This window comes from Chiroxiphia lanceolata, chromosome 12, assembly GCF_009829145.1.
Source record: "Chiroxiphia lanceolata isolate bChiLan1 chromosome 12, bChiLan1.pri, whole genome shotgun sequence".
In the NCBI taxonomy this organism is placed as follows: domain Eukaryota; kingdom Metazoa; phylum Chordata; class Aves; order Passeriformes; family Pipridae; genus Chiroxiphia; species Chiroxiphia lanceolata.
In genome coordinates, this window is record NC_045648.1 from 5,799,536 (window position 1) to 5,823,754 (window position 24,219).

Consider the following 24,219-nt stretch of genomic DNA (forward strand, 5'->3'; position numbering starts at 1 on the left):
TTTTGGAAAGGGATCCAGTCAGCCTAGTCTCCATTCTCATACTCTTGCCATTTTTCAGCACAGCATATTCTGATCTCACTGGTAGCTTGGACCCTCTTAACCCAAAACTAGTATGAGTCTGTGTATTTGGAGCGGTATCTGACAAAACTCACTAACAGCAAAACATGAAGCCAAATTTTGACATTTTGTCCTGCAAATTGGAACAGCAAAACACACAACTAATGTGATGGGGATTTAAAAAACACATAGGTTTTTTTTCAAAAAAAAATGTATCAAGCCAAACTGCAATCCTATCTTAAAAGTACCAACAATACCTGAACAGACTGCAAACTTGGAGGGGCTGGCAATGCAAAGTTAATAAACTAAATCCAGAACTGCCATAAAATGCATGTTGTGATCCCATTTCCTTTTCTACTCATACATAGTGTTTCCAGAAGAACTGCCTAATGCTGGTAGCAACTTGAAGCTATTTTAAGCAATCTCCTTTAAAGACAAGGCACAAACACATTTTTCTCATTTTTCTTCCCCCAAAAGAACCTGGAATGATCAGAAACAACAATCACATCTTTAGAATAACACAGGTAAGTGAAAATGAGTCAGATCCAGTAAATGTATCTCAAACCACAACAAAGGAAAACTCTATGTGTGATGAGAAATCTAAATCTCTACCTCCCCTCATCCTTGGCCCATCAGACATTACACATAAAGACAATGCTGGCAGTTGTAGAATGGGATATTTATGGCAATGTATTTTGTGTTATGGACTTGAAAGTGTACCAAAGAAATACTTCCCATTGCATTCAGCAGTGTGAGAATTTATACTCCTACAGAACAGCAGCTGTTGTAACTTTTAAACAAAAAGACTTGTCTGACATCAGACAAATGACCAGTTAATATCTACCACGGGCCAAACATAAACCGAGAAACAATGCCTGTATCCGTAACCTTGCCCAAACAGCACTGCATTTTCTAAAGTGAACCTGATTTTATGTTAGCTGTTGCTATGCAAGGAATTAGACTGTCATCCTGTTCTTGGCATTTGTAGGCCAGTAAAACAATCTTTGAGATATATTCATTTATAAAATGGGCTGACATCCAGGCAATATATCCCCATGCTATTGATTTGCAGCACAGGAATGTAGAAGAGGATTTGGTTTCCTTTTTTTTTTTTTTTCCCTTTTTGATCCTGCTTTTCAACATACTAAAAAATTAGAAGTGATAATGATTCACACAGTCACATTTCATATGTAAGCAAGGCAACAGAAACACATGAATCCGGGCCAAGAAGGCACAGTGCTTGATCTGTCTTACAGGAGTCTTGCATGACTCTAGCTAATAAAGACTTCCAAAATTGTTATATTCCCAGCTGAAAAGTCTCCCATAAATGAAAAGTTCTAACCCGAACAAGTTCATCTGGAACTATTACAACTCCCTCGGATGAATCTCTGCTTGTTTTGTAAGACAAAGTAAAGGTGATACCAGCTCCTGTCCTACCTCAAATGTCACTCCAAAGAACAAGGATCTCTTCTTGTACATCTCTACATAGATATCTTTCTCACGTACATACAGACAGATAAAAACAGGCACACACATATAAATATACATCTGATCCTTATGTAAACCATTTCATGGAAATTCCTGTTGCCAGGTTATTAATTCAATACATTTGCTCCAGCCCGTTGCAGGGGGTTGCATTTACACCATCTCCGTGGGGCACGAGCAAACTCAGTCTTCCCTTAATGCAGCAAAAAGGCTCCACCAGCACCCAGCCACGCAGAGTCCTTCCTACAAGGAGTCAATGAAGCTCTTGAAGAACCTTTCTTCATTCACTCAATTGCAGGACTTGACCCAATTTTAGTGCATCTGTCACCATCCTGTGTGAACATCACTCTGCTCTGCTGCAAGTGCAACACAACCTTGCAATCACAGGTCATTTAGGCAGGCTACGAAATCAAGACCTTGGTGATTTTAGATCTTACAGTACATTTTGTGTATTATTAAGTTTCAGACCTTAAATAAAACTTCAAACTTCATTACAAAATCTCACTGTAGGCTCAGTGGATAGCTCAGGCACCCTGTCTCTTCCTTTCTAATGCTGACTGGTTAATCAGCTGCTGAGCTGTAACTCAGACAGTGACGCTTTGATAGAGCCCCCACATCTCCTTAACAAGAGTTGCTTTACTGCTGCTGCCACAGTACAGGGAACTTTCATTACTGTGACACAACACAGACACAAGACAAATTGATTTAGCTATTCAGAAATTATTTAGCCTCGGAGGTATGGGAAATGATTGCTGTGAACATACAGTACATAATAAAAGTTCAGAGCGTGTTTATAAAGCGAATAGAAATATTTCTGCAATTTAGCAGCCTTTTGAGTAGTTCTGCAGCATCAGTTTTCAAAGCAGATCCCAAGCAGGCCCATGTCCTATTTTATCAGCTCTCAGGCAGCTCCCTGACACTGACCACAGCATCAGCAGCCCTGTGACACAGACACCCACTCCCCAAATGACAAGGTTCTCAATCATGCATGTTTTTACTGTCTCCTCAATCATACCTTATGCCTGGGAGAAGGTCCTGCATTATGCTCCCTAAATTATTTTCAATATTTTTTTTGCCAAAACTCAAGAATGCTTTGTCTGCTGATGTAAATGATGGCTAATGCAAGGAACAGTGTCTTCTTGATTTCTTGTCATCCCCAGTCTGCCTTTTGCCTAATACACAGACCAGTAAGGGAATCCATTAACAGGTTCAGGTCACTTTCTCAATACCCCAGAGGGGAGGGACACAAACCAAGGCCCTGTTTCAAATGATCCAGTTTCAACAAACCATTTCTTTTTTCACATCATTGTTAGAACAAGTTGTGTCAGACACAATCCATTACATCATTGACACCTTTTCTTCTGGGCTTCACACTATGCATGGGAGAAGTTAAAAGGACAACAGCCGATTTCTAAACCAAGAGTCAAAAAAGTGGAAGCGAGTTTTCTGCGTTACTTCCTTTAATGCCATTTGAGAGTATAAAAGCCTATTATAGGAGCGAACAATTTAATTCACAGCATTCTAAAACACTGATCCAAACAGAAACAGAAATGGGATAGACGTATCTCGAGGGAAAGAAAAAGAAAAAGAGCTCTTGAAACTAATATTTAGACTAGAGCTCTACCTAGAAGAGAACAGCAATATCACAGCCTTGGAGAAAGGACCACTTGATTTCAGCTGATTAATGTGTTGCTATTTCAAAGGGCCTAATAACTACAAGTTAAAGCTCTGGAGGTTTGGAAGCCGTTTCATCTGAAAATCATTGAAGAGGGGTCCAACTGTTCCTGTCAAGAAGCATGGAGTTTGAACAACCATGAGAGTGGCCCTTTTGACAGCAGTACAAAAGATGAGAGAAGGCAGCCTCAACTGAAAGTAAAAACAAACCCTTAGAAACACGTTTCAAATCTGGTTTTTCTGCCCCTCTGGTTCCAATTTAGGATCTGACTATTAAGACCAGATTTTAGACGGGTGTCTACTAAAATATGCCCATAAAACATTTGTCACCAGCAAACCCACAGTCAGGGGATAGAACAGTTTTAAGATGTTTAGAAACCCAGCATAAGATAGTATCTTCCGTGTGATTTTTTCTATGCAGCAATTATAATTTTTCTAACTGTAAAAAACAGGCTTTCTTTGACCTGGTAAGCTTTTGTGGAAAAGTGAAAGATGCTGTGTTATGTGACAGAGTAATTCTTGGAAAACAACAGTGATGGTAGGAGAGCGATACATTCCATCAGATGGAAGAAATAAAAGTGAAAGGAGATTAAATGCATGCGAGGAACCTATGGTAAAAAGTTCTCTTCTCAGCCAGTGTAGGCTCCAATGCTAATGAAATGCCTCATCAGCAGAGCTGTGAAAAATATTATTTGGAACTCAAAGTCTCAAAACCCACAATTCAACTGAACTCCAAACTACTAACAGCTTCATGCGATTTATAAACACGATCTGTGTAATTCATGAAGGCAGGAGAAAAACTTGAGCTGACACTGCTGTGAATGTCCAAGTTAGGTTTTGAACTAAGCCATATCACTGATTCTGATCTGAGACACAAAGATTTGCACCCCTTTTATTTACAGGGGAGAGGGATTCTGTACTTATTACTTATCTCTGAGTTATGTAGTTTCAAGTTACCACATATGCACAAATGAACCCTAGAAGAAAGGAAAAATTTCTGAAAATAAGTATGCAGGGACAAACTCTCTAGACTTTTGGGGTTTTGTTACGTTTTCAGTACAAAACAAAATAAGAGGATATTAGCCAATAATGTAAGATACTGGCTCCCCAAAAGGGCACTCAAATCCCTTGGAGGCAATAAGCCTGTCGACAACAAATTATTTCTGACAGATACTTACTCCTGCCCTTAGAAAGGGAGAGTACAAGAGTAGAGGAGAGAATAAACACACTCACACAGAGCAGTACATTTGCGTATATGTATATATATAGCTGTGTATACAGAGGCATCTCTTCCAGATAAGGACAATCTAGATCCAGGAACAGAGTAGTGCTGAGCCCACACTAACAAAAATCAGGGTACCCAGTGTGGGCTCAGCCTGATGTGGGTGCAGTAATGAGGCTTGTGCTCTTGGGTTGGTTTGTGCATGGGACTAATGAGAATGTTTAAAGAAGAAGCCATTAAAAATAATGAAAATTAGCCTAACACAGCCCCACCTCAGGGCATGGCAAAGAAGGCTGAGGCAACCACGTAGCATGTATTTCCCACTAAAGGTCCTCCTTCCAAGAATGCATTCCAGAATTGTTCATACCAACACTCTCATTCCCACATCCATATGATGCCCCCTCACTGCTGATGCCACTTCATGGCCACTAAACCAGAGCTCAAGGAGGGGTCAGTTATGAGTGGAGTCGCTCCCTTGTTGCAATGCAATAATGGAGAATGTGGCAGGAAGAGAAATTATACTTAAATAAACCAGCACTGGCAGGAGAAACCTATTTACTTTAGATTCAATTTGCTTTTTGTGTCCCCAGCAGAAGAACACAGAGCGTCTCAACAGCAGTGTGAAACGTGCACTGTATTGAACAGCAATGACCAAAATCAAAAATGACCTGAAGGAATAGGTCTTTAAATATTAATGCCACGTTACAAATTATCTCTGCATTGCTCCACACATCAGCCTACAACTTACTAATTTTTTAAGGGTGTACTACAAGCAAAAAGCTCTTTGATGCAAGTGCAAACACAAATGGAATCTAAAAACAAAGACAAGGCACAAAGCATCCACTTAAACATCCCAAAGTCAAACCAAATTATGCCTCAAAAACTCTCAATCTGTATCACATATGTGACTGCACAGAACTGAGAAGTAGAAATAAAGGATATGTAACAGTTTTTTACCATGTAGATCTACCTAATTTGTTTTTTTTCTCAGAAGATGTTTTGGGTAACAAACAACATGGTTACATTTGCCCACCTCAGTTGTCTGCAAAGATTAAATGACACAGAAGCAAAGCCATGTCCTGCTGCCATAGCCATATGTCCCATCTCTTCTTGTCCCAACTGCACCTTGCTGGCCCAGGATGAGCTCAAGGGGGAATCTGAGATACCCGACTTGTACTTTACAATTTACATCATATGTGAGGATACAACAAGGAAGAGGAGTGACAGAATAAAGCCTGTGAAGGATGAGAACTCTGGTCAGCATGGTCACAGTTTTACTGAACATTCAAAAAGAAAAGAAAAACCACGATGTATCCCACTCCCAACAAAAAAAGACATAAAGCAACCAACAAAAATAGTCTCAAAAACCATGCGAAAAAACTTACACTGTTTAAGTCAATATGTGTTAGGGCCTTTTTTGTCACTGCCTGATTTAGACTCTTCAGGGGGATCTCATTTTCTTTGCTGCTGGTAGGAAGTAGAGACTCATTTGTGTTTTAAATGAAAGCTGTGATTCATGTGCAATCACAGGACTCTTCAGAAATGGTGCTTTAAGAAGAAGCATGTTCTTCTGCAAAAGTCACAGCGAAATCAGAAGAGCTGACAATGTTACAATCTGTTCTCCACCATCCTCTTGGGACACTGCGGTGCAGAACTCCATCAGGGAGGGTTGGGATGCTACACTTAAGACTGCAAACACTTACAAAATGTCCCCACTCTGAGCCTGAATTACTGTTGCCATTAACACATTCAACTGATTTGTTCTTTATTCATAACAATGCCTGGAATCAGAAAGTGATAAACAACAACAAAATAAACCCACACTAATTAAAAATGACGATTATTTTGGTTACATTAATGAGGTTAGCCAGCCTAGAAAACTGGAAAGTTAGATGTATTTCTTTAATGAGGAGGTCAGGGAAGAGGCACTTGGTTCAAATTTATTCCACTGAACTTATCACCTGTTGAGACTATATGTATGTTAAGATTTCTATATTGCATTCCAGCTATTTGACACCTCTGGCAAATTGGTCAGGGTGGATGACAATTTCCAACACAAAAGGGTTTATGTCTGGGGGTGTCACCTTTGTCCTCTAGGACACATACATTTAAACCCCAAAGCCTTATGCTCACCACAAGTCTAGTGAGTGCCTCTATCCAATTTTGTTGTGGCTGCTACTTTATCCCTAATCTCAAAAGAGGTTAAAACAAAATCAACTACATCACAAGTTTTGGGTTCTATATTTATGTATGTACAACAGCTTTAGAGTAAAAGATTTCAAATCCTTTTAGGCAGCAGACACGAAGAAATAGCGGTTTGCCAACATGCTGACTGGTCTAATTTTTCCCTCATGCTTTTATCTAACGTATTTTACATTTCCTGTGCCAAGTAAAATACAGTTAAGACCCTCAAGCAGTAAAGCTTAAAATTGAAAAAAAAAAAAAACCAGAAGAAAAAAAATATTACAAGTTTTCTCTATCTTTTGGGGTAATCTGCTGGGAATGGGGCAGGGGAATAAATCTGCATGTTATTTCTCGAGGGGTAACTATCACAGACCAAGGCAATGGAGCAAGATCACAAAATAAAGATGGGGTGGCATGCAAGAGAAAAAAAAAATCTGTTGTTTCATATCACAGATAAATTAAATTCTCATTTTTAACTCTAATGTTTTGGTTTATCAGCAGGGTGACAATTTTGGAATTATTCTCATACAGAAAGTTATAATCTATTTGCAGGGAAGACAGGCATTATGCCAGTTAAAAGCCTGGTCCTATAGTAAATAATTCTTCCAAAATGTGTCAGAAAAAAATATCTGTGCTATTTAAAAGGAGGCAAAAATGTAGGCTGATTTTATTTATCTGCATAAGGTGAACACCTTAAAAGGGTCATGAAAAAAACTATCATTAGCTGAGTTGATAAATGTCCACTTATTTGGAGACATATTTGTTAGCATTGTGAGAAACATTAGCAGACAGGGTCAGATAGTGACATAATTGTACAGGAGTGGAAGGAGTGTCAGTGACAGTGTTCTTAAATTTGGGCTCTTAATTGGGTTCCAATTGGTAGCAAATGGGAGTCTGAAATGATACGTTTAAACTACTTTAATGACCTCCTCCTTCATGTTAGTGGTGTATATTAGAGCTGAATGAGTAAAGAAAAAAGAGCTTTCCAATAAAGCAAACCTGTTAAATTTAGTTCAGTGGCAGAAGAATTGCACCTAAGGTTACTTCCCTGGCAGTCTCCAGTTATGGCATGGAGAAAAAAAGTAAAATCAAAACACAGATTGCAGTAAACCCAGTTAAATAAGAAATATATGATTGTACACACTATTGCTGCAAAACTGCCTGGTACCCTCTTTTCCAAAACCTCCAGTCCTAAAAAAAATGTTTCCAGACTGAAACAGAGCAGAAGGAACAAAAAACTAATTTAAAAAAAAAACAAAACCAAAAAAAAAAAAAAACCAACAACAACAAAACAACGAACCAGTAAACCCAGAGATCTATTTCCCAAAGCCAAGGGAAGAACTGCAGTTCATAACTGGAACCCAGCCCTCCCCACACCTGACACACACCCAGGAACAGTGAGAGTGATTACACAACACTTAACTATTTCAGCAGGTTCTTCATCTGCAGTGTGACAAAATTGCTGCATTACAGAACAAATGCATGAAGATGACTGTGAGACTCACTGTAATTATACCCTGGATATGTTACCATTGTAATCTAGCAGCAGTGACACACAAAAAAAAAATCCAATATATTGACAGCATGACTATGTAATAGAGATTTTCCACTAGCAGACCTATAGCATTTTGCTTTCCAAAATAAAAAATAATTTAAAAAAAAAAAGTTGCAAGACTCCCACAATTTCAGGCAGCTGTTCAGGTAAAACCAAAGCCAGAAGATTGTTTATTTTAATAAAGCTATTATATGTGCAGCTCCAAATTAGGAATGGCAGGAGACTGGGGGATGCCTAAACCATCACCACCTGTTTGCCCTGAAAATCAATTAAAGTCACACTATCACAGCAATCCCTTCCTAGCTAATAAAAGTTATACAGCTTCAACATGCAGCTTTAGGTGCTTTGTGGGAATGTGCCTGAAATCTAAATCTTGAGTCTCACGTTACTTTGATACTAAACACAACTCTGAACCACTGTAAAACTTGCCTTTTTGGGGTTAGAGAAGGTGTTAAGAGAAAAGAGATCCTGAAATGCTGTTTTGATGCAGTGGATTGAACCGTTAATCAGTAAATTCTAACGATTCAGCCAAGAACATTATATGGAGTTTGAAGTAGGAGAAAACTGAAGTCCTTTATGACACATGCCTGTTCAACATATTCTGTGCTGCAGAACAGATCCAACTTTACAAGTTGAAAGCAAGGGCAGTAGAGACATCCCAAGTGTTTTAGTAATTAAACGAATATGCATAATGAACCATATGCCCAAAGGGCCTGTTCTTCATGTGGGCCAGATTTTTGTTTGAATTTTTAATTTTTATATACAGATGAAACATTTCATGTAATATAGCAACAGTGCAAAGGAACATGCTATGCAGGAAGGGAAGGAGGAACTACCCATGTGAGAACGATCAGAATACACTTGATGAATTCTGCTCCTCAATTTCCGATTCAGAGCCAAGAGGGCTTTGAAAAAAAAAAAAGAAAAGAAAAAAAATCCCTTTCTCCTTCAAACAGCTGTATTAGTCATCTGCTCAGAGTCTAGAAAAGAGGCATTAAATATATGTATATTTATATAGGTCATATTTATACATTTATGTGTGAAATGGATTAGAAACACCAACACATTTAGATGCTGCAAGACTAGCAAAAACACAGACACTATCAAACTGAGAGGCTTCTGATGCACCAGAAGAAATAACTACAGGATGGCTCTCTGGTCTGCAGGACCTGTCATGTCGTGTCAGCTGCAGTGAAACAGGACACATTCACATCTGTCTGTGAAACAGGAATAGACATTTTTAAAAAGATGGGTCAAATTGCACTCTTGTTACAATAAATGTTACCCTACCGCGAACCTGAGGATACCAGGGCCTTGTTGCATAAATATATTAAATTTCCCAAAATCTCCTGGGCTGGAGTTATGTTTCTCCTTTCTCACTAACATTCAATTTTTTTTGCATCCCTTGCTTTTAAAGTACTTTCCAAGTAAAAGCAGCATCCTTTGCAAATGTAAGGCATTTCAAATATCTAGGCTGCAAAATAACAAACTGGTTTTTTTATGTGGTTCTGATTCATTGGACAAATTTCTATTTTGCTTCACAAAATTAGTGACAGGGGTCAGGTACTTGTAGACACTCTGGTTCAGCAGCAGAAAAACTTTCCTGCATGAGCTTAACCAGAGTTCTGAGCAAATTTTTTATATGTGTTTCAGGCTTTATGAACCAAGAGAACTCAAATCCTTATCAGACTTAGTGAGGGAGAGGAAAATTTGGTATCAAATAGCAGAGTGCCTCACAGTAGCTCAGCTGTAGCACTGCACTTGGATAAACAAGCAGTGGCTGTGCCATGACTGACTTGGTACCACAGAGATGTGCTGAAGAAGCATCAGCCAAGCTCTAAGGGATGCAGACCATAATATGACTCACTTTCAGAATTAACAGGGTGACTTTTCATCAAACTAGGGAGTTAAAGTTTTCGTGGAACTTCGGGAGTTCCCAGCACCAAAAGTAAATGGCACAGCACGAAGGAGCAATCCCGGCCACAGCCCTTCAAGTATTTAAAAACAGAAATAATGGAGTTGTAAATAGTGGCATTCATTGCTCTGAGTCCTAATCCAGGGTCTGTGCTTTTGCCACTGCTTGGTTTGCGTGATCTAGTGGTCTCCGTGGAAAGACAGATAAACTTCAACAGCTGTCAGAAGACAAAAATTGACAAGGAGCATCACCTTTCCTGACTGTTTAAATCCTTTAAGGAAGTGTTGGAGCAATTAGAGGGGGAGTCTAATCTTTGCAGAGTGCATTAACACTCTCCGACCTCCCAGACAATAGATCAGACCTCAGACACATAATGCTTCCCTAAGGCTTTTTAACCAGAGCATTTGATCTCATCGTCACTCTGTGTGTGTTACTATAGGTATCAGTGTGTAAGACAGGATTCACCGGGCACTGAAGGACCACTGTCTCTGCCAGTATTCATACAACTTTTAAAACAGTAAGCAGGAATTGCCTTCATTGCAATGCAGGCTGCTGCAGAAGTACTACTTCCCAGAAAAAGGAAAAAAAAAAAAAAAACAACAAGATTAAACCAACCCAGAATAGCTCTGCAAAACGTCTTCATTTTTATTAATCTCATATTTCCTTTCTACTGCCACTGTTTATTTCCCGGCTTTGGAATATAAATCTATTTTTTAAAAAAAGCTTAGATTAGTTTTTTATTCATAGAAACAGTTATCTGGTAATAATTTCAAAATACTTCATTTCTTAACCCCTGCGGAGGGACTTAAGGGAAAGGGAATTAGGAAGACAGGTCTAGTTTATTAAGGAAATTGAAATATATCATTGCAAATAATTTTCCCAAATGTGTACATGGAAGTATCTGGGGAAGTTTTCTTAACTGCAAGAACAAGTCATCATCTAATTCCTGATGGGCATGTTCGGTTAAAAAAAAAAAAGCTAATATCGCTGTATCAATTATGCATTTCCCATTTAATATTCTAAACATTTTAAGAAAATTTGCTTAGTGCAATTTTTTAATGGAATTAGACTTTCTGATCTGACATCATGTTCTGACACAGGCCACATCTCATATGGCCAACACATAATGGGATGATAAAACCAGCTGACTGGATTCCCACCCACTGCTAAATATTGGGTGCTGCAATTTCACTGAGCACTGGGGGTTACCCCCATGCAATCTATTCAAGGTATTAGCTAAAAATGCTTTATGTGAATCTATTAATGCTTTTTATTAGCAGCAAGGTTTTGTTTTACTTTTCCTGACCTACAAAAAGTGCCTTCACAAAGTACCTGTGTTACAAATAGGTTTGGCTGCTGTTTAAATCGGTATCTCAAATTTGCCAAGCCAAGTGCATCAGAAATGACAAAAAGGTCACATATACCCAGTATATTTAAAAACAAACAAGCCTTCAAAGTCAAAGTGTAATGCAGTTATTTCTAATCTGAACAAACAATAGACTACATCTAATGAAAGCTGACAATTGGCTTTGATACAGAGCTGTGCTGCTCTTCTCTTCCATTAAAAGATGAAAGCTGAAGGAAAGTACAGGAAACAGTGGCTTCTCCCAAAAAGCAAGTAGAAAGTTCTGAACTGAGCTAGCAGAGTAGATAAAGGCTGTTCTAGTGAAGACCTTTGCTCACCTATGACATATCTCCCAGTAAACATGCTGACTTTACATGGGTTATGTTAAGGGTAAAATAAATCAGTATATTAGACTGGTATTAAGCACTACATGATTTACATATTTATTAACACTTCTCAAAATCACAGCACTACCTTTAGGGAACAAAAACCAAACCAACGGAAAACAGCTAAGCTTGACTACAGCATGGATGCTACAATTAAAAATAACAGATTTAATTTTCATGAAGTTGTCGGGGAAGTGATCAAAACTCTGTTGATACTTTTCAGAGTGTAACCTTTTACTGTGGTAGCAGTCAAATTTATTCACAATTAATAACAGAGGTTTTTTTAATCAGATTTCTGGGATTTTGCAGGCATCCTATTGTTCCAGCTTTATTTCCCACTGAATTAAAAAAATAAATAAAAAAAATGAAAGGGACATATCCCGATTTAAGGTATTTTTATTATTACTGCTATCCTTAAACAACCCAAGAACTTTTTGGTTACTTCAGATCAACCTCTAAGTTCAAGCACATCTTAGTTTCTAATGAAGAAAAATAAAACTAAATGAGAACAGGCTTTTTAAAAAATGTATTTGCTCTGTAGCTTCTATACTAATCCCCTTTTATTTCAGAACTTGTAAAGTATCCAACTCTTTCTTATTTAAAAAAGCAAAAAAAGTCCGACAAGCAGAATGCCTTAAGAGAAATCCCTCAAGGTGCATCTGTCTCCATCATAAAACCAAAATGTTGCATTACCTTCAAACAGGAAATTTCTTCCAGTTGTCACGATTTCTGCAACTAGTTTTAGATTAGTGCTGAGAGAAAGGGTGAATTAAATTAAAAATAAAATAGTTCAAGCAAAAGAAAGAAAACCTGCCAGAAAAATCTGACAAAAGCCTGAATGCCAGAACTGGCTCATTCCTGAGGGTCCATCGCCATCTACAGGCTTTTGCTCTTCTCAGAAAACCTGCTATTCCTATTCACACAGGATTTGCCCCAAAATGAGGATAGAGATTTTTAACTGATGTTAAATAACATAGGTTCGCTGAAGTTAATGGATTTACAGTGATTTAAACCACCTACAGACATGTGTCTACTTATTCCCTCATTTTGGAAGAATAAAAACTTCCTCGATGTTTCAAGGGAATGCAGTGTTGTTCTAAGCTTACATCTGTGTTAAAAATAAATGATCTGCCTTTTTAAAATTTAAAAGAAAATAAAAAGAAGAAAAACAAATACTGGTAGGGTTGCTTCACCAATGACATGGGAGATAACAGTCAATGTATACAAATTCCCTGTAAAACTGAGTGCTTTAAAGTACTTTCTAAGAGGTGCCAGGTCAAAGTAATGTGAATAATGAGACAAACCCAGGCAGATGCTGACTGAAAGAAAATCAATACACCTGTGGCTCCGGGGGGAAAAAAGAGCACACTTAGTAAAAAAATTTTTAATTTTAATGACATTTTCACTTCCTAATATATACCTTTTTCATAATACATACTGTGGGGTTCCTGCCTTTTTTGTTTGTTTGGACTGGGCTGCATGCCTTTTTCCATGTAGCTTGTGTAGTCAAAATCCACACCAAACTTTGGGAATTTTACAAATAAGCTTCTCAAATTCTGGTATTTCCAATAGTGATGGGTAAGTAGCTAAGTAGCTTCTGTCTCACACTCCTGTTTAATGAGTCTCACGCAGATGCAGCATTCATTCAACTCAGAATACTAATTTCATCTTCGTTTATGCAATTTCTAATCTGTGAATAAAGTGAACTTTCACATAAAGGCAACAGACAAAATGGGAAAATAAAAATGACTGGATCCTGATATGGAATATCATCTTTTTAGGATCAGATAGGTTAGCAAATGGTTACAAATAAATTTCCCATGGTTTTCAACCTACCAAATCAGAATATTGTGATAAGAATCAAAAATTCAAAAGATGCTCAAGAGTTTTAAGTTCCTCTAAAGGATTTAGAACTGAGAAAAGAAATAAAGCACAAGAGAGAAGCCAGCTATCAGGCAATGGGCATGTCAGTCTTGTCCACATTTTTTTCTGTGGCAAATTCCTAAAATTGTGATGGAGTTTTGCAAGATAACAGTAAGAATCATGAGCTAAATTCACCTTTGACATATGTAAGTTTTGCAATTCCTTCAGGAGTAAAGGAAACAGAGTTGCCTTCATGGACAGAGAATTTCACCTTTTATAAAACAGTTGAATAATAGTAAAAATTAAAAAAAAAATGCTAATCTGTGATTACTCTTACAGTTAGGAGAACACAGCATATCTGCTAATGAGGGGTTAGTTACAGGAGCTCAGCAACGCTAAATATACAAATAAAACCAGCAACAGGCAAGGGTATTATTTTACTGTGCTGAACAAAGCAAAAATAAATACAGTGCATCCAAAAATAAACAGAAAATGTACAAAATAGCATAAGATCAACAATAACCTTTTACAAAACTTCAGAACTTCAAAAGGCACAAGACGTTATATATTAAGGAAAAATAAAATTTAAGAAAAAGGGCTTCATAAATCAAACGGCTAAAGTACAAAACAATATAGCAAACTCCAGCCAGACCACAAAGAGGGTTTGCTCTTCATAAACATCAGATCAGGCAGCTAAAATTATTACCAAAGCTCCCTTGTAACTGTCACCTGTGGTGGGTATAATTACAGGCTACTGCTGCAAGCACGCCCACGTCATATGGCAATAAAAGGACCTACAGCTTGCCAAGACCAGGCAGACAATGGAGAACACACACCACCTGACGAGAGCCCAAAAAGATCAGCCAGGGAGACTAATAAAAATGACAGCTTCGAAACAAATGACAAAGCTTCAACCACCAAAAAAAAAAAAAAAAAAAAGAAAAAAAAATCTGATATCAAATTAGCTGGAAATGCACCGAGCAGAGTTCTCCAACAGGTCACAACTTGAGCACAAAGGCAGGCAGAAGGGTTTGTGGATGCAGTTAGCTGAGGTTTTAGCTAGAAAGAGCCCTTTTTCTTTTGATTTTTTATTATTATTATTATTATTATTAGATAAAATGTTTCCACCTTTGATCTTGGCTTTGTGGGCTGTCATTAAATAGCCAAAGAGAGGGAAACTATATTTCCACTCCGGTTCTGGAGACTGACAGATAGCTAAATAAGGTACTTGTATCTTAACGCAGACACCTTCTAGGGATAAATCCATACACTGAAACAAAGCTGAATTTCTTTTTCATTGCCTTAATTCTCGACTGGATGCCTGCATACACATTCCTGCTGACCAGCTGTACAGAGGCTTATCCTCTGACAGGACTGTCCTTCTACCCGGATACTCGGACTACAGAGTTTAACACACACAGCGAAGGTATTAAGAGGCTTTATCATCAATTAAAAACAATATAATGCAATTAAAGAGTGAGAGGCAGTGATTTAGATCTGTCTCTTTACCAGGGCTGAGGGGAATCATTCCTATGTGATGCATTCAAGTTTTGAGTACACGGCACAGAAAACGTGACTATTCTTCTAAAATATCAGCACAGCACAGACTTAAATTAAGAGGAAGATCCCTAACCCCAAAATCAAGGGAATTGCTATATTGGGTAAATGCCTTGTTAAGCACACCCATAGGAAATGAGTATGACTCCTCAGACGCAAAACACAGTTTTGCTTTTATTTTTATTTTGGAGCATCTCACTGGTCAAAAGCAAATCCCCAAAACTCCTGAGAAGGAAACATAAGGCTATCCACCTTTTTTCAGAGTTAAAGGGGATATTTGTACTGGTCTCTGCTCAGCTCCATCTCACCCTGACTCCAAAGCTTCAAACTTTGCTTTTTAAATCATGTTTATCCTGTTGTCAAGCTTCTAAGTGGTTATTTCCCTATTAACTTTGTCCTTGTTTGTTCTTGCATTTTTGAAAGAGCTGGAAATAACATGTGTTTACTTTGCTGTGTGTCTCTCAGCATCATCAATATCACTGTTGCTATTCCAGGAATTTTAACTGCCGCAGCAAAGCGAAGTCTGGGATCTCAAGCTTAAATTGTATTCCCCTCAACCACAGAAGAATAATACTGGAAATGTAAAAACTGCGGGGAAAAAAGGGTAAAACCATCTCCTTTAATTGTCTAGAGAAGCCTGTTTCTCATCTGAGCAGCCACTTGTGTCAGGTAACGTGCTCCTGACAGCTTTGCCAGCAGAGACGGTGCATTTTCACAGGCACTGCCATGAGCCGTGCGGAGGAAGCAGGATGTAAACGTTTCCTCCGTCATTAGGAAAATGCTTTTACTGGGATATAATAGCTCAGAATAAAAACATACCTCCAATCCCGCCTTCTCACTGCAGTTCGAGACAATAATTTTAAAGATGTGCCTTTGCCAGGGATTTGAAGAGGGAAAGAGGGGAGGAAATGTTAGGGGCTCTGAAGGATTACTTACTAGGTCAGATTCCCGAAACCTGCCTTTTGCTGCTCCTCCAGCACCAGCTCTAGACTTAAAATGAGCAAATTTTTGTACCAGAGTGTTATTTTATAGCTCCCCTATTTAAGTAGAAACTGCCTTAGTCCCTTTGCCGACTGCTTCTTTAAAACTGTAGCAAAACACAAGCTGCAAATGGGCTGAGAACAGCCCTCAGCAAAAGCTCTACAGTAAAGCGGATGTAAAGACCATCTCTTTTGCATTAATACTTTTTTCTTCTTCTTTTTTTTTTTTTTTTAAAGTTTCTTGTTTTTCCAAGTTCCCTATTCAGTGTTTGAAGAATACTCATTCTTCTCTCTTTAGGATTACATCTATTCATTTTATTTAGCTTTTAAATGTGGAGACATTTTAATCTACCATTACTTTAATGCTGTTCCCGGATAGTTTGGGAACAATGTTTTATATTTCGTCTTTAGCTAGGAGGATGAGAAAAAAAAAAAAAAGGAGAAAAAGACTATACTCTTCTCATCAGTTACACATGTAGTCATGACAGGGTGGTTTGTGCTTTGTATCAGGCAACTGCTTGTTCAAAATTAGTGGACAATCCATGGGAAAAATAAGAAATATTTTAGGGAAGCTCATGTGAGAGCACAACTTCTTCCCCACCCTACAGAAGAGTGAATTATTATCATCTACTGGTAATTCAAAAGTCTCAGTTCAATTTAACCCCTATCCTCTGCTGAACTGGCCAGAGGTCCAAGAGATATTTGGTGACTCAGTTTCTATCCTAAGCTGTTTGGATTTCATGGCTGGTACTGGTCTCCCTTCTCCATAGATTTCTCATGTTCCCTGTGAAACATTCATCTCAAGAGTTTCCCCTTATTGATCTATAACTCCCCTCCCATCAAGGAAAAAAATAAAATAAATCACTGTGTTTCAAAACAATGCAGGAGTTAAATTGGATGTTTTACCCATACATTGTTGTCATGTCCGGGGTTGAATTATGCTCAGTACAAAAAGGGCTGGAACATTTTGTGCTTTGCTTGGGAAAATCACACCATAACAAGTAGGAGACACTTGTCCACATGCAGAATGAGAGATTTACCCCAAGTAAACTCCAGAAGGCTTAGATTTTGAACAAACATCTTTCCTGAGGGAAAGAGAACATTTCCCTTACTGATAGGCAATTAGCAATTTTAGAGGACACTGTCAACAAACTAATGGCCTTTTGCCCATAGTTCATCACTATAAATATAGCCCAGCTCAACAGGGATCAAAACCTGTTCATGTCTCATAAGATGATTGGTGTCTTCTCTATGAGGTGAGTTTAGGTGGGCTCAGATCCCGCTCCCATATCACGAGCTGAAGTGGCAGCATGTTCAATGGCACACTCAGCAGAGAAGCCCAGAAGTTCATGGGCTGCAGAGCCTGACCTATCTCTCTGCTACTACCCCAGATTAGGCCTGAAGCAAACTGGCACAGCACTGCACATACCTGCAGCCTCACCCAGCCCTGTGACTCCTCAGACTTCCAAGTTCCCACAGCCCAAGGGGCCAGTGCAAAAAAAAACCAACAGGGCATCCTTGAGCTCTCTCTAGATTTAAAAAGCTTTGGAGATCTCAACAGAGAATGGTACCAAAATCTCACCTCTGCAGCAAGGAGCACAAAAGCTTACGTTTGGGTTTCCTGCTGCATTCACAACCCCCAGCTGCTCTGCTGGGCATCCCAAACCCCCAGAGCTTCCCTACTCTCGCATCAGCTGGCTTTTTGGGCAGCCCAGAGTGCTCCAAAATGATTCCACGCCTGTCATTTTCCCAGCTGCCCACCATTACATAACTGCAGTGAGTTTGACCAAAAACTCCACATTTATAACACGTTATGCTGCATCACCACATATTCCTTCCCTTCCTCCCTGTACTAAGCCATCATAAAATAATTAGCAGACACACTGCAATGTCACTGCTAAATAAACAAATACTGCCTGTGCCTGATGCATTCCTTGTCTGGCTGGCCCAGGCTGCCAGCAAGGGCTGAGCTGGAAAAACAGCTCCCACCTGTACCCACCCTGGCAGCAGCCTTGATTAGCAAGAAGCCTAAACCTGACATAGTGGGAAATGCTGCCAGTAAAAATGAAGTATTCTGGCATGGGTGAGTGTGCAGGGACCCTGAAGGAATTCAGCAGCAAGCACTGCCAGTCACACCAGAGGTGCTTTGGTGCCTGGTTTCTCATCGTTTGCCTGATCCTGTCAATGTCTCTTCCAACTATCATGCAAAGTTTAAAAAAAGTACACATTATAGTAAAAATTCCAGTCAATATATCCTTTTAATTCACACCAGATTATATTTTTTAATGCAATTACTGTAATTTCATTAAATGGCATAATTATCATTAATGCAGAGAAAACTGTCAATAGAAGGTGTAATTATGTTGTATAAAATCACAAGCACAATGTGCAATGATGCATAATTCCTCATGAAAATCATTCTGTGACTAAAATTAACTTTTAAAATATTTTTAAAATAATACATTGAGTACAGTAAGAATGATTTGGTTAATATAGACTTCACTTCCATGACCAGAGGAGATGGGGGAGCAGAGCAGGCAGAGAGTGTTTTTATGTAGAAAGAAGGTTCAAAAATTTGGTTTAAGTGTGCATCAGAAGGGTAAGAACATGAGTTTTCATATGCATAAGTGGGGAAAACAAACAGTTTATAATCACACAGACATATAAAATGACTTGTGAGCAGACATTCCCACGGGCACATTTGACCATGCAGTTCCAGCTTTTTGGACACCAGTAACCCTGCATGGAAGTGATGTCCCAGTGGAGAAAAGTGTGATGAGGAAGGAGTGATGAGGACCAGGCTAAAACTACAACATTCACACTGGAAACTGAGAGAAAATTGTCCAAGGTAGGATATGAAATGTGTCAGGCACAGAAGAAGGACCATGCAGGGATGTACTGGACTATGTCTCTGGGTCTCTTCAAAGTAAAGACCTTTTTGAGAGGTGTGTTTCAATCAAAACACAACATATTGGGTTGAATAGAGAGATCACTAGATCATAATTAAACAGAATAGAATGTTTGAAGGTGTCTTTGGTTTTAAAAAATCTACAAATTCCCCCCCCCCAATCCTGAATTAATGAAAAAGAGTACACAGACAATGTATTTAAAGGTATTCCTTAGTATATGAACACTGTTAACTCTATAGGAAGCACTTTTCACATGTGGGAATACTCCTGATATTCCCAGGCACACACAGCCACTTGTGTCCAATTTTTTTACACCAGATCAACAATAAGAGATACACTTTAAAGAACACAGAAAACCTGTGTATGACTCTTTTCTCTGACCAAGGATGTTTTTTCTAGAATCTGTGTAACACAATTTGCACCAAACCCTTTGTGCACAGAGCAAACATGACTGAAAGGGAAATTTTGTTTTTCACCTCACCTCCCTTGCAACTCTCTTTCCAAAATCTGTAAATCTGAAAAAATTCTGATTTTACATGTGCCTGAGCAGAGCCCATCAGTGCCCTCTGTGCCTATACAATTAACTCAGATGAAAAATCATTGGATTAAAAGCAGAGAATGCTAATGAATAATATGATTTCATTTTTATAGCACAAAAAAAATTAATCTACTCACATGTTCTTGGATTGTCTCCTCTCACCATTACAAACTAATAAATTTAGCTTGGGATGATGGATCTTATAAATGAGAAAATAGAGTGATAGCGTTTTTCTATTCACTCATGTCCTGCCTGTGCTGTCCTCTGTTTCTTCCCTCTTTACCCATCCCTCTTTTTCTCTTGCACACCCAGAAGTAGCAGCTGATGTCCTTGTCACACACATGAGCTGTCACACTAATGGGGAGGGAGGGGCAGTGTAATGAAGACTAAACTGGGAAGGTGTAAGATACTGTGTCCTTGCCTATTGCCATCCTCTGATGAGCTCACAAATATTTTCTTCTGTCTGGCAGTGTTTTTTTGTCTGATTGCCTTAAAAACAGGGCTCCCATGATTACACTTTCTGCTTGTCTTCCTCCTCCTCCCTCCCTTTATTCCCCTTTGGAGGAAGGGGTATGGACTACCTGTAGAGGGAAAGAGCAATACAAGAGGAGAAGGGGGGTTTTGAGGACCACCCAGTATCTGGGATTATCTCTGAGAAGATATATGGAAATGCAGAATATGATCAAAACAGTTATTGCCAGCGGCCCAAGGGACAACATCTGTAAGGAAAAGCACTTTTCTAAAAAGACGTTTTATGGTTTGAGGGCCCGACTGGCACTGAAGCTACCAGTGAGGGTTTTATGAACCCAGCTGAAAAATGGGTAGAGAAGCTTTGTGCATCTTCCTCACCTCATCTTTTAACCAACATGTTAAGAGTGGATTTTCCATAGAGACTGAGGTAGGGAGAGATGCTGCACCTACCACGCTGTGTGCGTATTTTCAATACTATGAACACTCACGCTGGAAATAGTGAGAGAGAGAGAGATATATAATTAGCATTTCATTTTAAGTGCCAGAGCTGAATTATTTCCATGTGAGAAAAATCAGATAGACTTAAATTCTGGGTTGTAGAAGAAGCCTGTGGTAATTATTCTTAGAGTTGAGTATTTTTATTCCTTTCCCATTACCCACTTTCTTTCAGGAAACTGGGAGTATTACGGTATCCAGTAAAGATGTTAACAGTCTGTAATTTGTTACCTGCTCATCCTCCTTTCCACTAGGAATAAATTCCTTTTTCTGCAGACCCACTTTCTCACCTTCTTATTTTTCTGCCTCTTCACCCCCTCCAAATTTTTCCTAGGTCTGGAAAACCAAACTTCACAGCTGTAACTTCACAAGTACTTTGGTATAAAATCTCGTAAGAGCAAACCTTTTAACTATGTGCTTAGATTATTGCTGTATACTGATGGTAGGACAGTGACACTGGGATTTTACACAGGATACTCCTTTTCCAGTCCCAGTGTGTATGACCTTGATTCCCTTGGGCACAATCACAGAACTCTCTTGCACAGCCACACAGACTTCAGTGAGGCACCAACTACTCTGCTCTCCTCAACTCTACTCTACTCTACTCAAGCTGTTAACAATATATAGTATATATATATAATATTAATATTATATATATTATACATAATATATATAATATATATATTATGTAATAAATATAATATGATCTAAATTAACTACAAGCAACAGAAAGACAAAAACTTACAGAGAAAAGACCCTCTCATTCTACCCACTCCTATGTGTCAGCCATCCCTCTGACCTAAGGGTGAAGACAGCTCCTCTGTCTTCACTCTGCAGCTTCTTTAATCAGGAATGGTCTACTTTACTCATCTCTGGTAAATACACTGAAGTGTTTTCTTTAAAAAAGCCTTTAAGCATCTTACAATTCACAGACAGTAAAAGCAGGAGAAAGTCTTGGAGATGTGACTTATATTGCTTAATAAACATTCAACTCAAAAACTTTCTTTCTGCATGCTGGACCACCACAAAACGATTCTGCAACCTTTAATGGCATGCCAAACATTTCAAGCATGAAGAAAATGTCACACCGCAGAATAAAGAGCAGGTAAAACCTTTTTGTGCTTGAGTGGATTATGAGAAAACTGCAAATGGGGTGTTTACTACCAAGAGGAAAAAGGAGAGAGATGAAAAGCGGGACAGGCAGGTGGAGAACTTGGCTTTTTGTTTGCAGCGTGTAGCAGAACTCACTGACCAGCCTTTTCCTTTTCTCTTTTTTTTTCTTTTAAACAATGTATTATTACAGTCAAGAGAATAAATCTGCAACAGGCAACGTCAACACAGGCATAGCAGGAATTGATAACCTGCAGTGAAGTGCAATGGAAGATGGAATGAACAAGACCCCATCAGCTCACTGTGTCACCCAGATCAAAGGCATCTCCCTACAACGCCCTCTGGGCCGCCACCTCCTTTCTTTCCTACCACCAAGTTGCCATGTCTTAAATTAAAAACAATTAAAAATTCCAGAGTCACCGGACAGTTACAGCCTTTGCATGGTGGCATCACCCACCATGGACATGGGCATCCCCAGTGCTCAGTGCAGGTGGTGAATACCTCTGCTCCAAGCAAAGAAAGGCTATTCCTGAAGGTCTAATTTCCATCCCCATCAGGCCCAGTGTGGCCCAAGCTGCCTTGAAAAGCCACAGCCCTGCAGCCACAGAGCTATAAAACACCAATAACAGCAAACGATAAAGGGCTTTACGCTGGTGGAGAGGAAGGCACGGTAACACTCGAGATCTTATATCACTTAGCCTCATGCAATAAAAGAAGAAATCCACTTACCACAAATGCTATCAAGCTCTTTACCGTGGACTCCCAGAGAAAGCAGCTCCAAAGGAATTGTATTGTATTCCATATTGCCATGGTGATTTTTTTCACACGATCAACATTTCTTGATAAGATCTGATAAATATTGAGTGGGAGGAAGGGAGGAGAAGAGGAGTTTAATCAAACACACTAATATTCTACTATTGCTTCAGAAACAGGGATAATTTAAGCTACAAATGCACGCCAGGGCACATATTACAAATAAAGCCTCTATTTCAGATACATTCTCCAGCTCCTGTCTGCTTTCTGATTACACCCAAACCTTCCAGATTTTCCTCAGTCTTTAAAAAGAAAAAAAAGAAAAAAGGCCTGTCTTGATGCCAAAACTAAATAAAACAGTTACACAAACCTACCTTTATCCTCATTTGATTCTCAAAATATATGAATGTCTCAGGAAAAGGGCCAGAGCGAATGTAGTCTGAACCTCTTTTCTACATGTTTTGGACTAGTCTATAGAAACAAATAGAGACTTATTACAGGACACCTTCATTTTAAAAAGAATAATGGCCATTGTTCTAAAATCCTATGGGCTTTTTACATAAGGAAGACCTGGCTTCTTCCTTCCCAAAGGAGGGAATAAGGCTTTCGTTGAGCTTTAAGTGCTGCGAACTGTGCAAAAACCACAGCTATCATTTTTACCACTCAGAAGCACAAAGCAGAACTACTGATGCAAGCTAGATCAGAAAGCAATTTCATGTTAACACAAACAAACCTTTTAATATATACAGAAATACATTGAATTTACATGTGTTCAGCATTTTATGCATAAGTAGGTTTTGTTCTTGCCACCGTGCTACAGCAATTCAAATCTTTCCAAAACAAATGCAAAAGCTTAGCCCAGACACAACATTCACCTTTTTAGAAAATTTGCGGTTTTCCTGAGTGAAGCGCTTTTCTCGGGGTTTGAATGTTCTAATACTTGCTTTTATCTAAAAAAAAAGAAAGAAAAAAAAGAAAATTATAAAAATAACATCATGGAGTTTTAAATGTGTTATTTCAGTTTCATATCATTAGTGCTGTTCAGGAAGATTAGGGATTTCAATATCACTCTTTTCAGCCTCTGTGTGGCTTAGGAGTTGCTTTTTAGAGATCTTTTCTACAATGAGGATGGTGAGCCACTGACACAAGTGGCCCAGAGAGGTGATGGATGCCCCATCCCTGGAAATATTCAATGGATAGGGCTCAGAGCAACCTGGTCTAGTGGAAGGTGTCCGTGCCCAGGGCAGGGCGGTTGGAATGAGATGACCTTTAAGGTCCCTTCGAACCCAAAACCATTCTGTGCTAAGAAAAATGCAGATGAGTTAAACTGGGCAAGGTTGGACTCATTTCAGCAAAAGTAAAGCTGTGGCACAGCCCATGATGGCCTTAATAAATAGGAGTTAAACTCAGTAAAAGGCTGTAGGGCATAAACGATTGAGACTGACTCAGCCACCTAAAAACTAAGCACACTGTGTCCATGCCTCATTAATTTTCCTGTCAACACCCCGGGAAGAGAACATCCTGGGTCAGCTTTTTGGGGAAGAAGTAGGTGTTAAAATTAATGTATAATAAGATGAACATTAAGTGCCTTTTTGGCTGTTGCAATTGAAGCCGTGGCCACAGCAATCGGCACCTCCTTCCCAAGGCACTTGTGGTTATTTGTCAAACCAAAGCTGCACCTGCTTTGCCCCATCCACCTGGAGGGGCCACGGCTCTGACA

At 38.9% G+C, this 24,219-nt stretch overlaps 1 protein-coding gene across 2 annotated transcripts in view; it reads right to left on the reverse strand.

The window, feature by feature from the left end:
- Nucleotides 1–24,219, reverse strand: part of MCTP2 (multiple C2 and transmembrane domain containing 2) — a 119,731-nt gene that overhangs the window by 23,716 nt on the left and 71,796 nt on the right. For both annotated transcript variants that reach the window (XM_032700625.1, XM_032700624.1), the window contains exons 17-18: nucleotides 23,375–23,449; nucleotides 22,476–22,595 (exon numbers count right to left, since the gene is read on the reverse strand). In XM_032700625.1, the coding sequence (XP_032556516.1) occupies nucleotides 22,476–22,595; nucleotides 23,375–23,449 (195 nt within the window). The remainder of the gene's footprint in view (nucleotides 1–22,475; nucleotides 22,596–23,374; nucleotides 23,450–24,219) is intronic.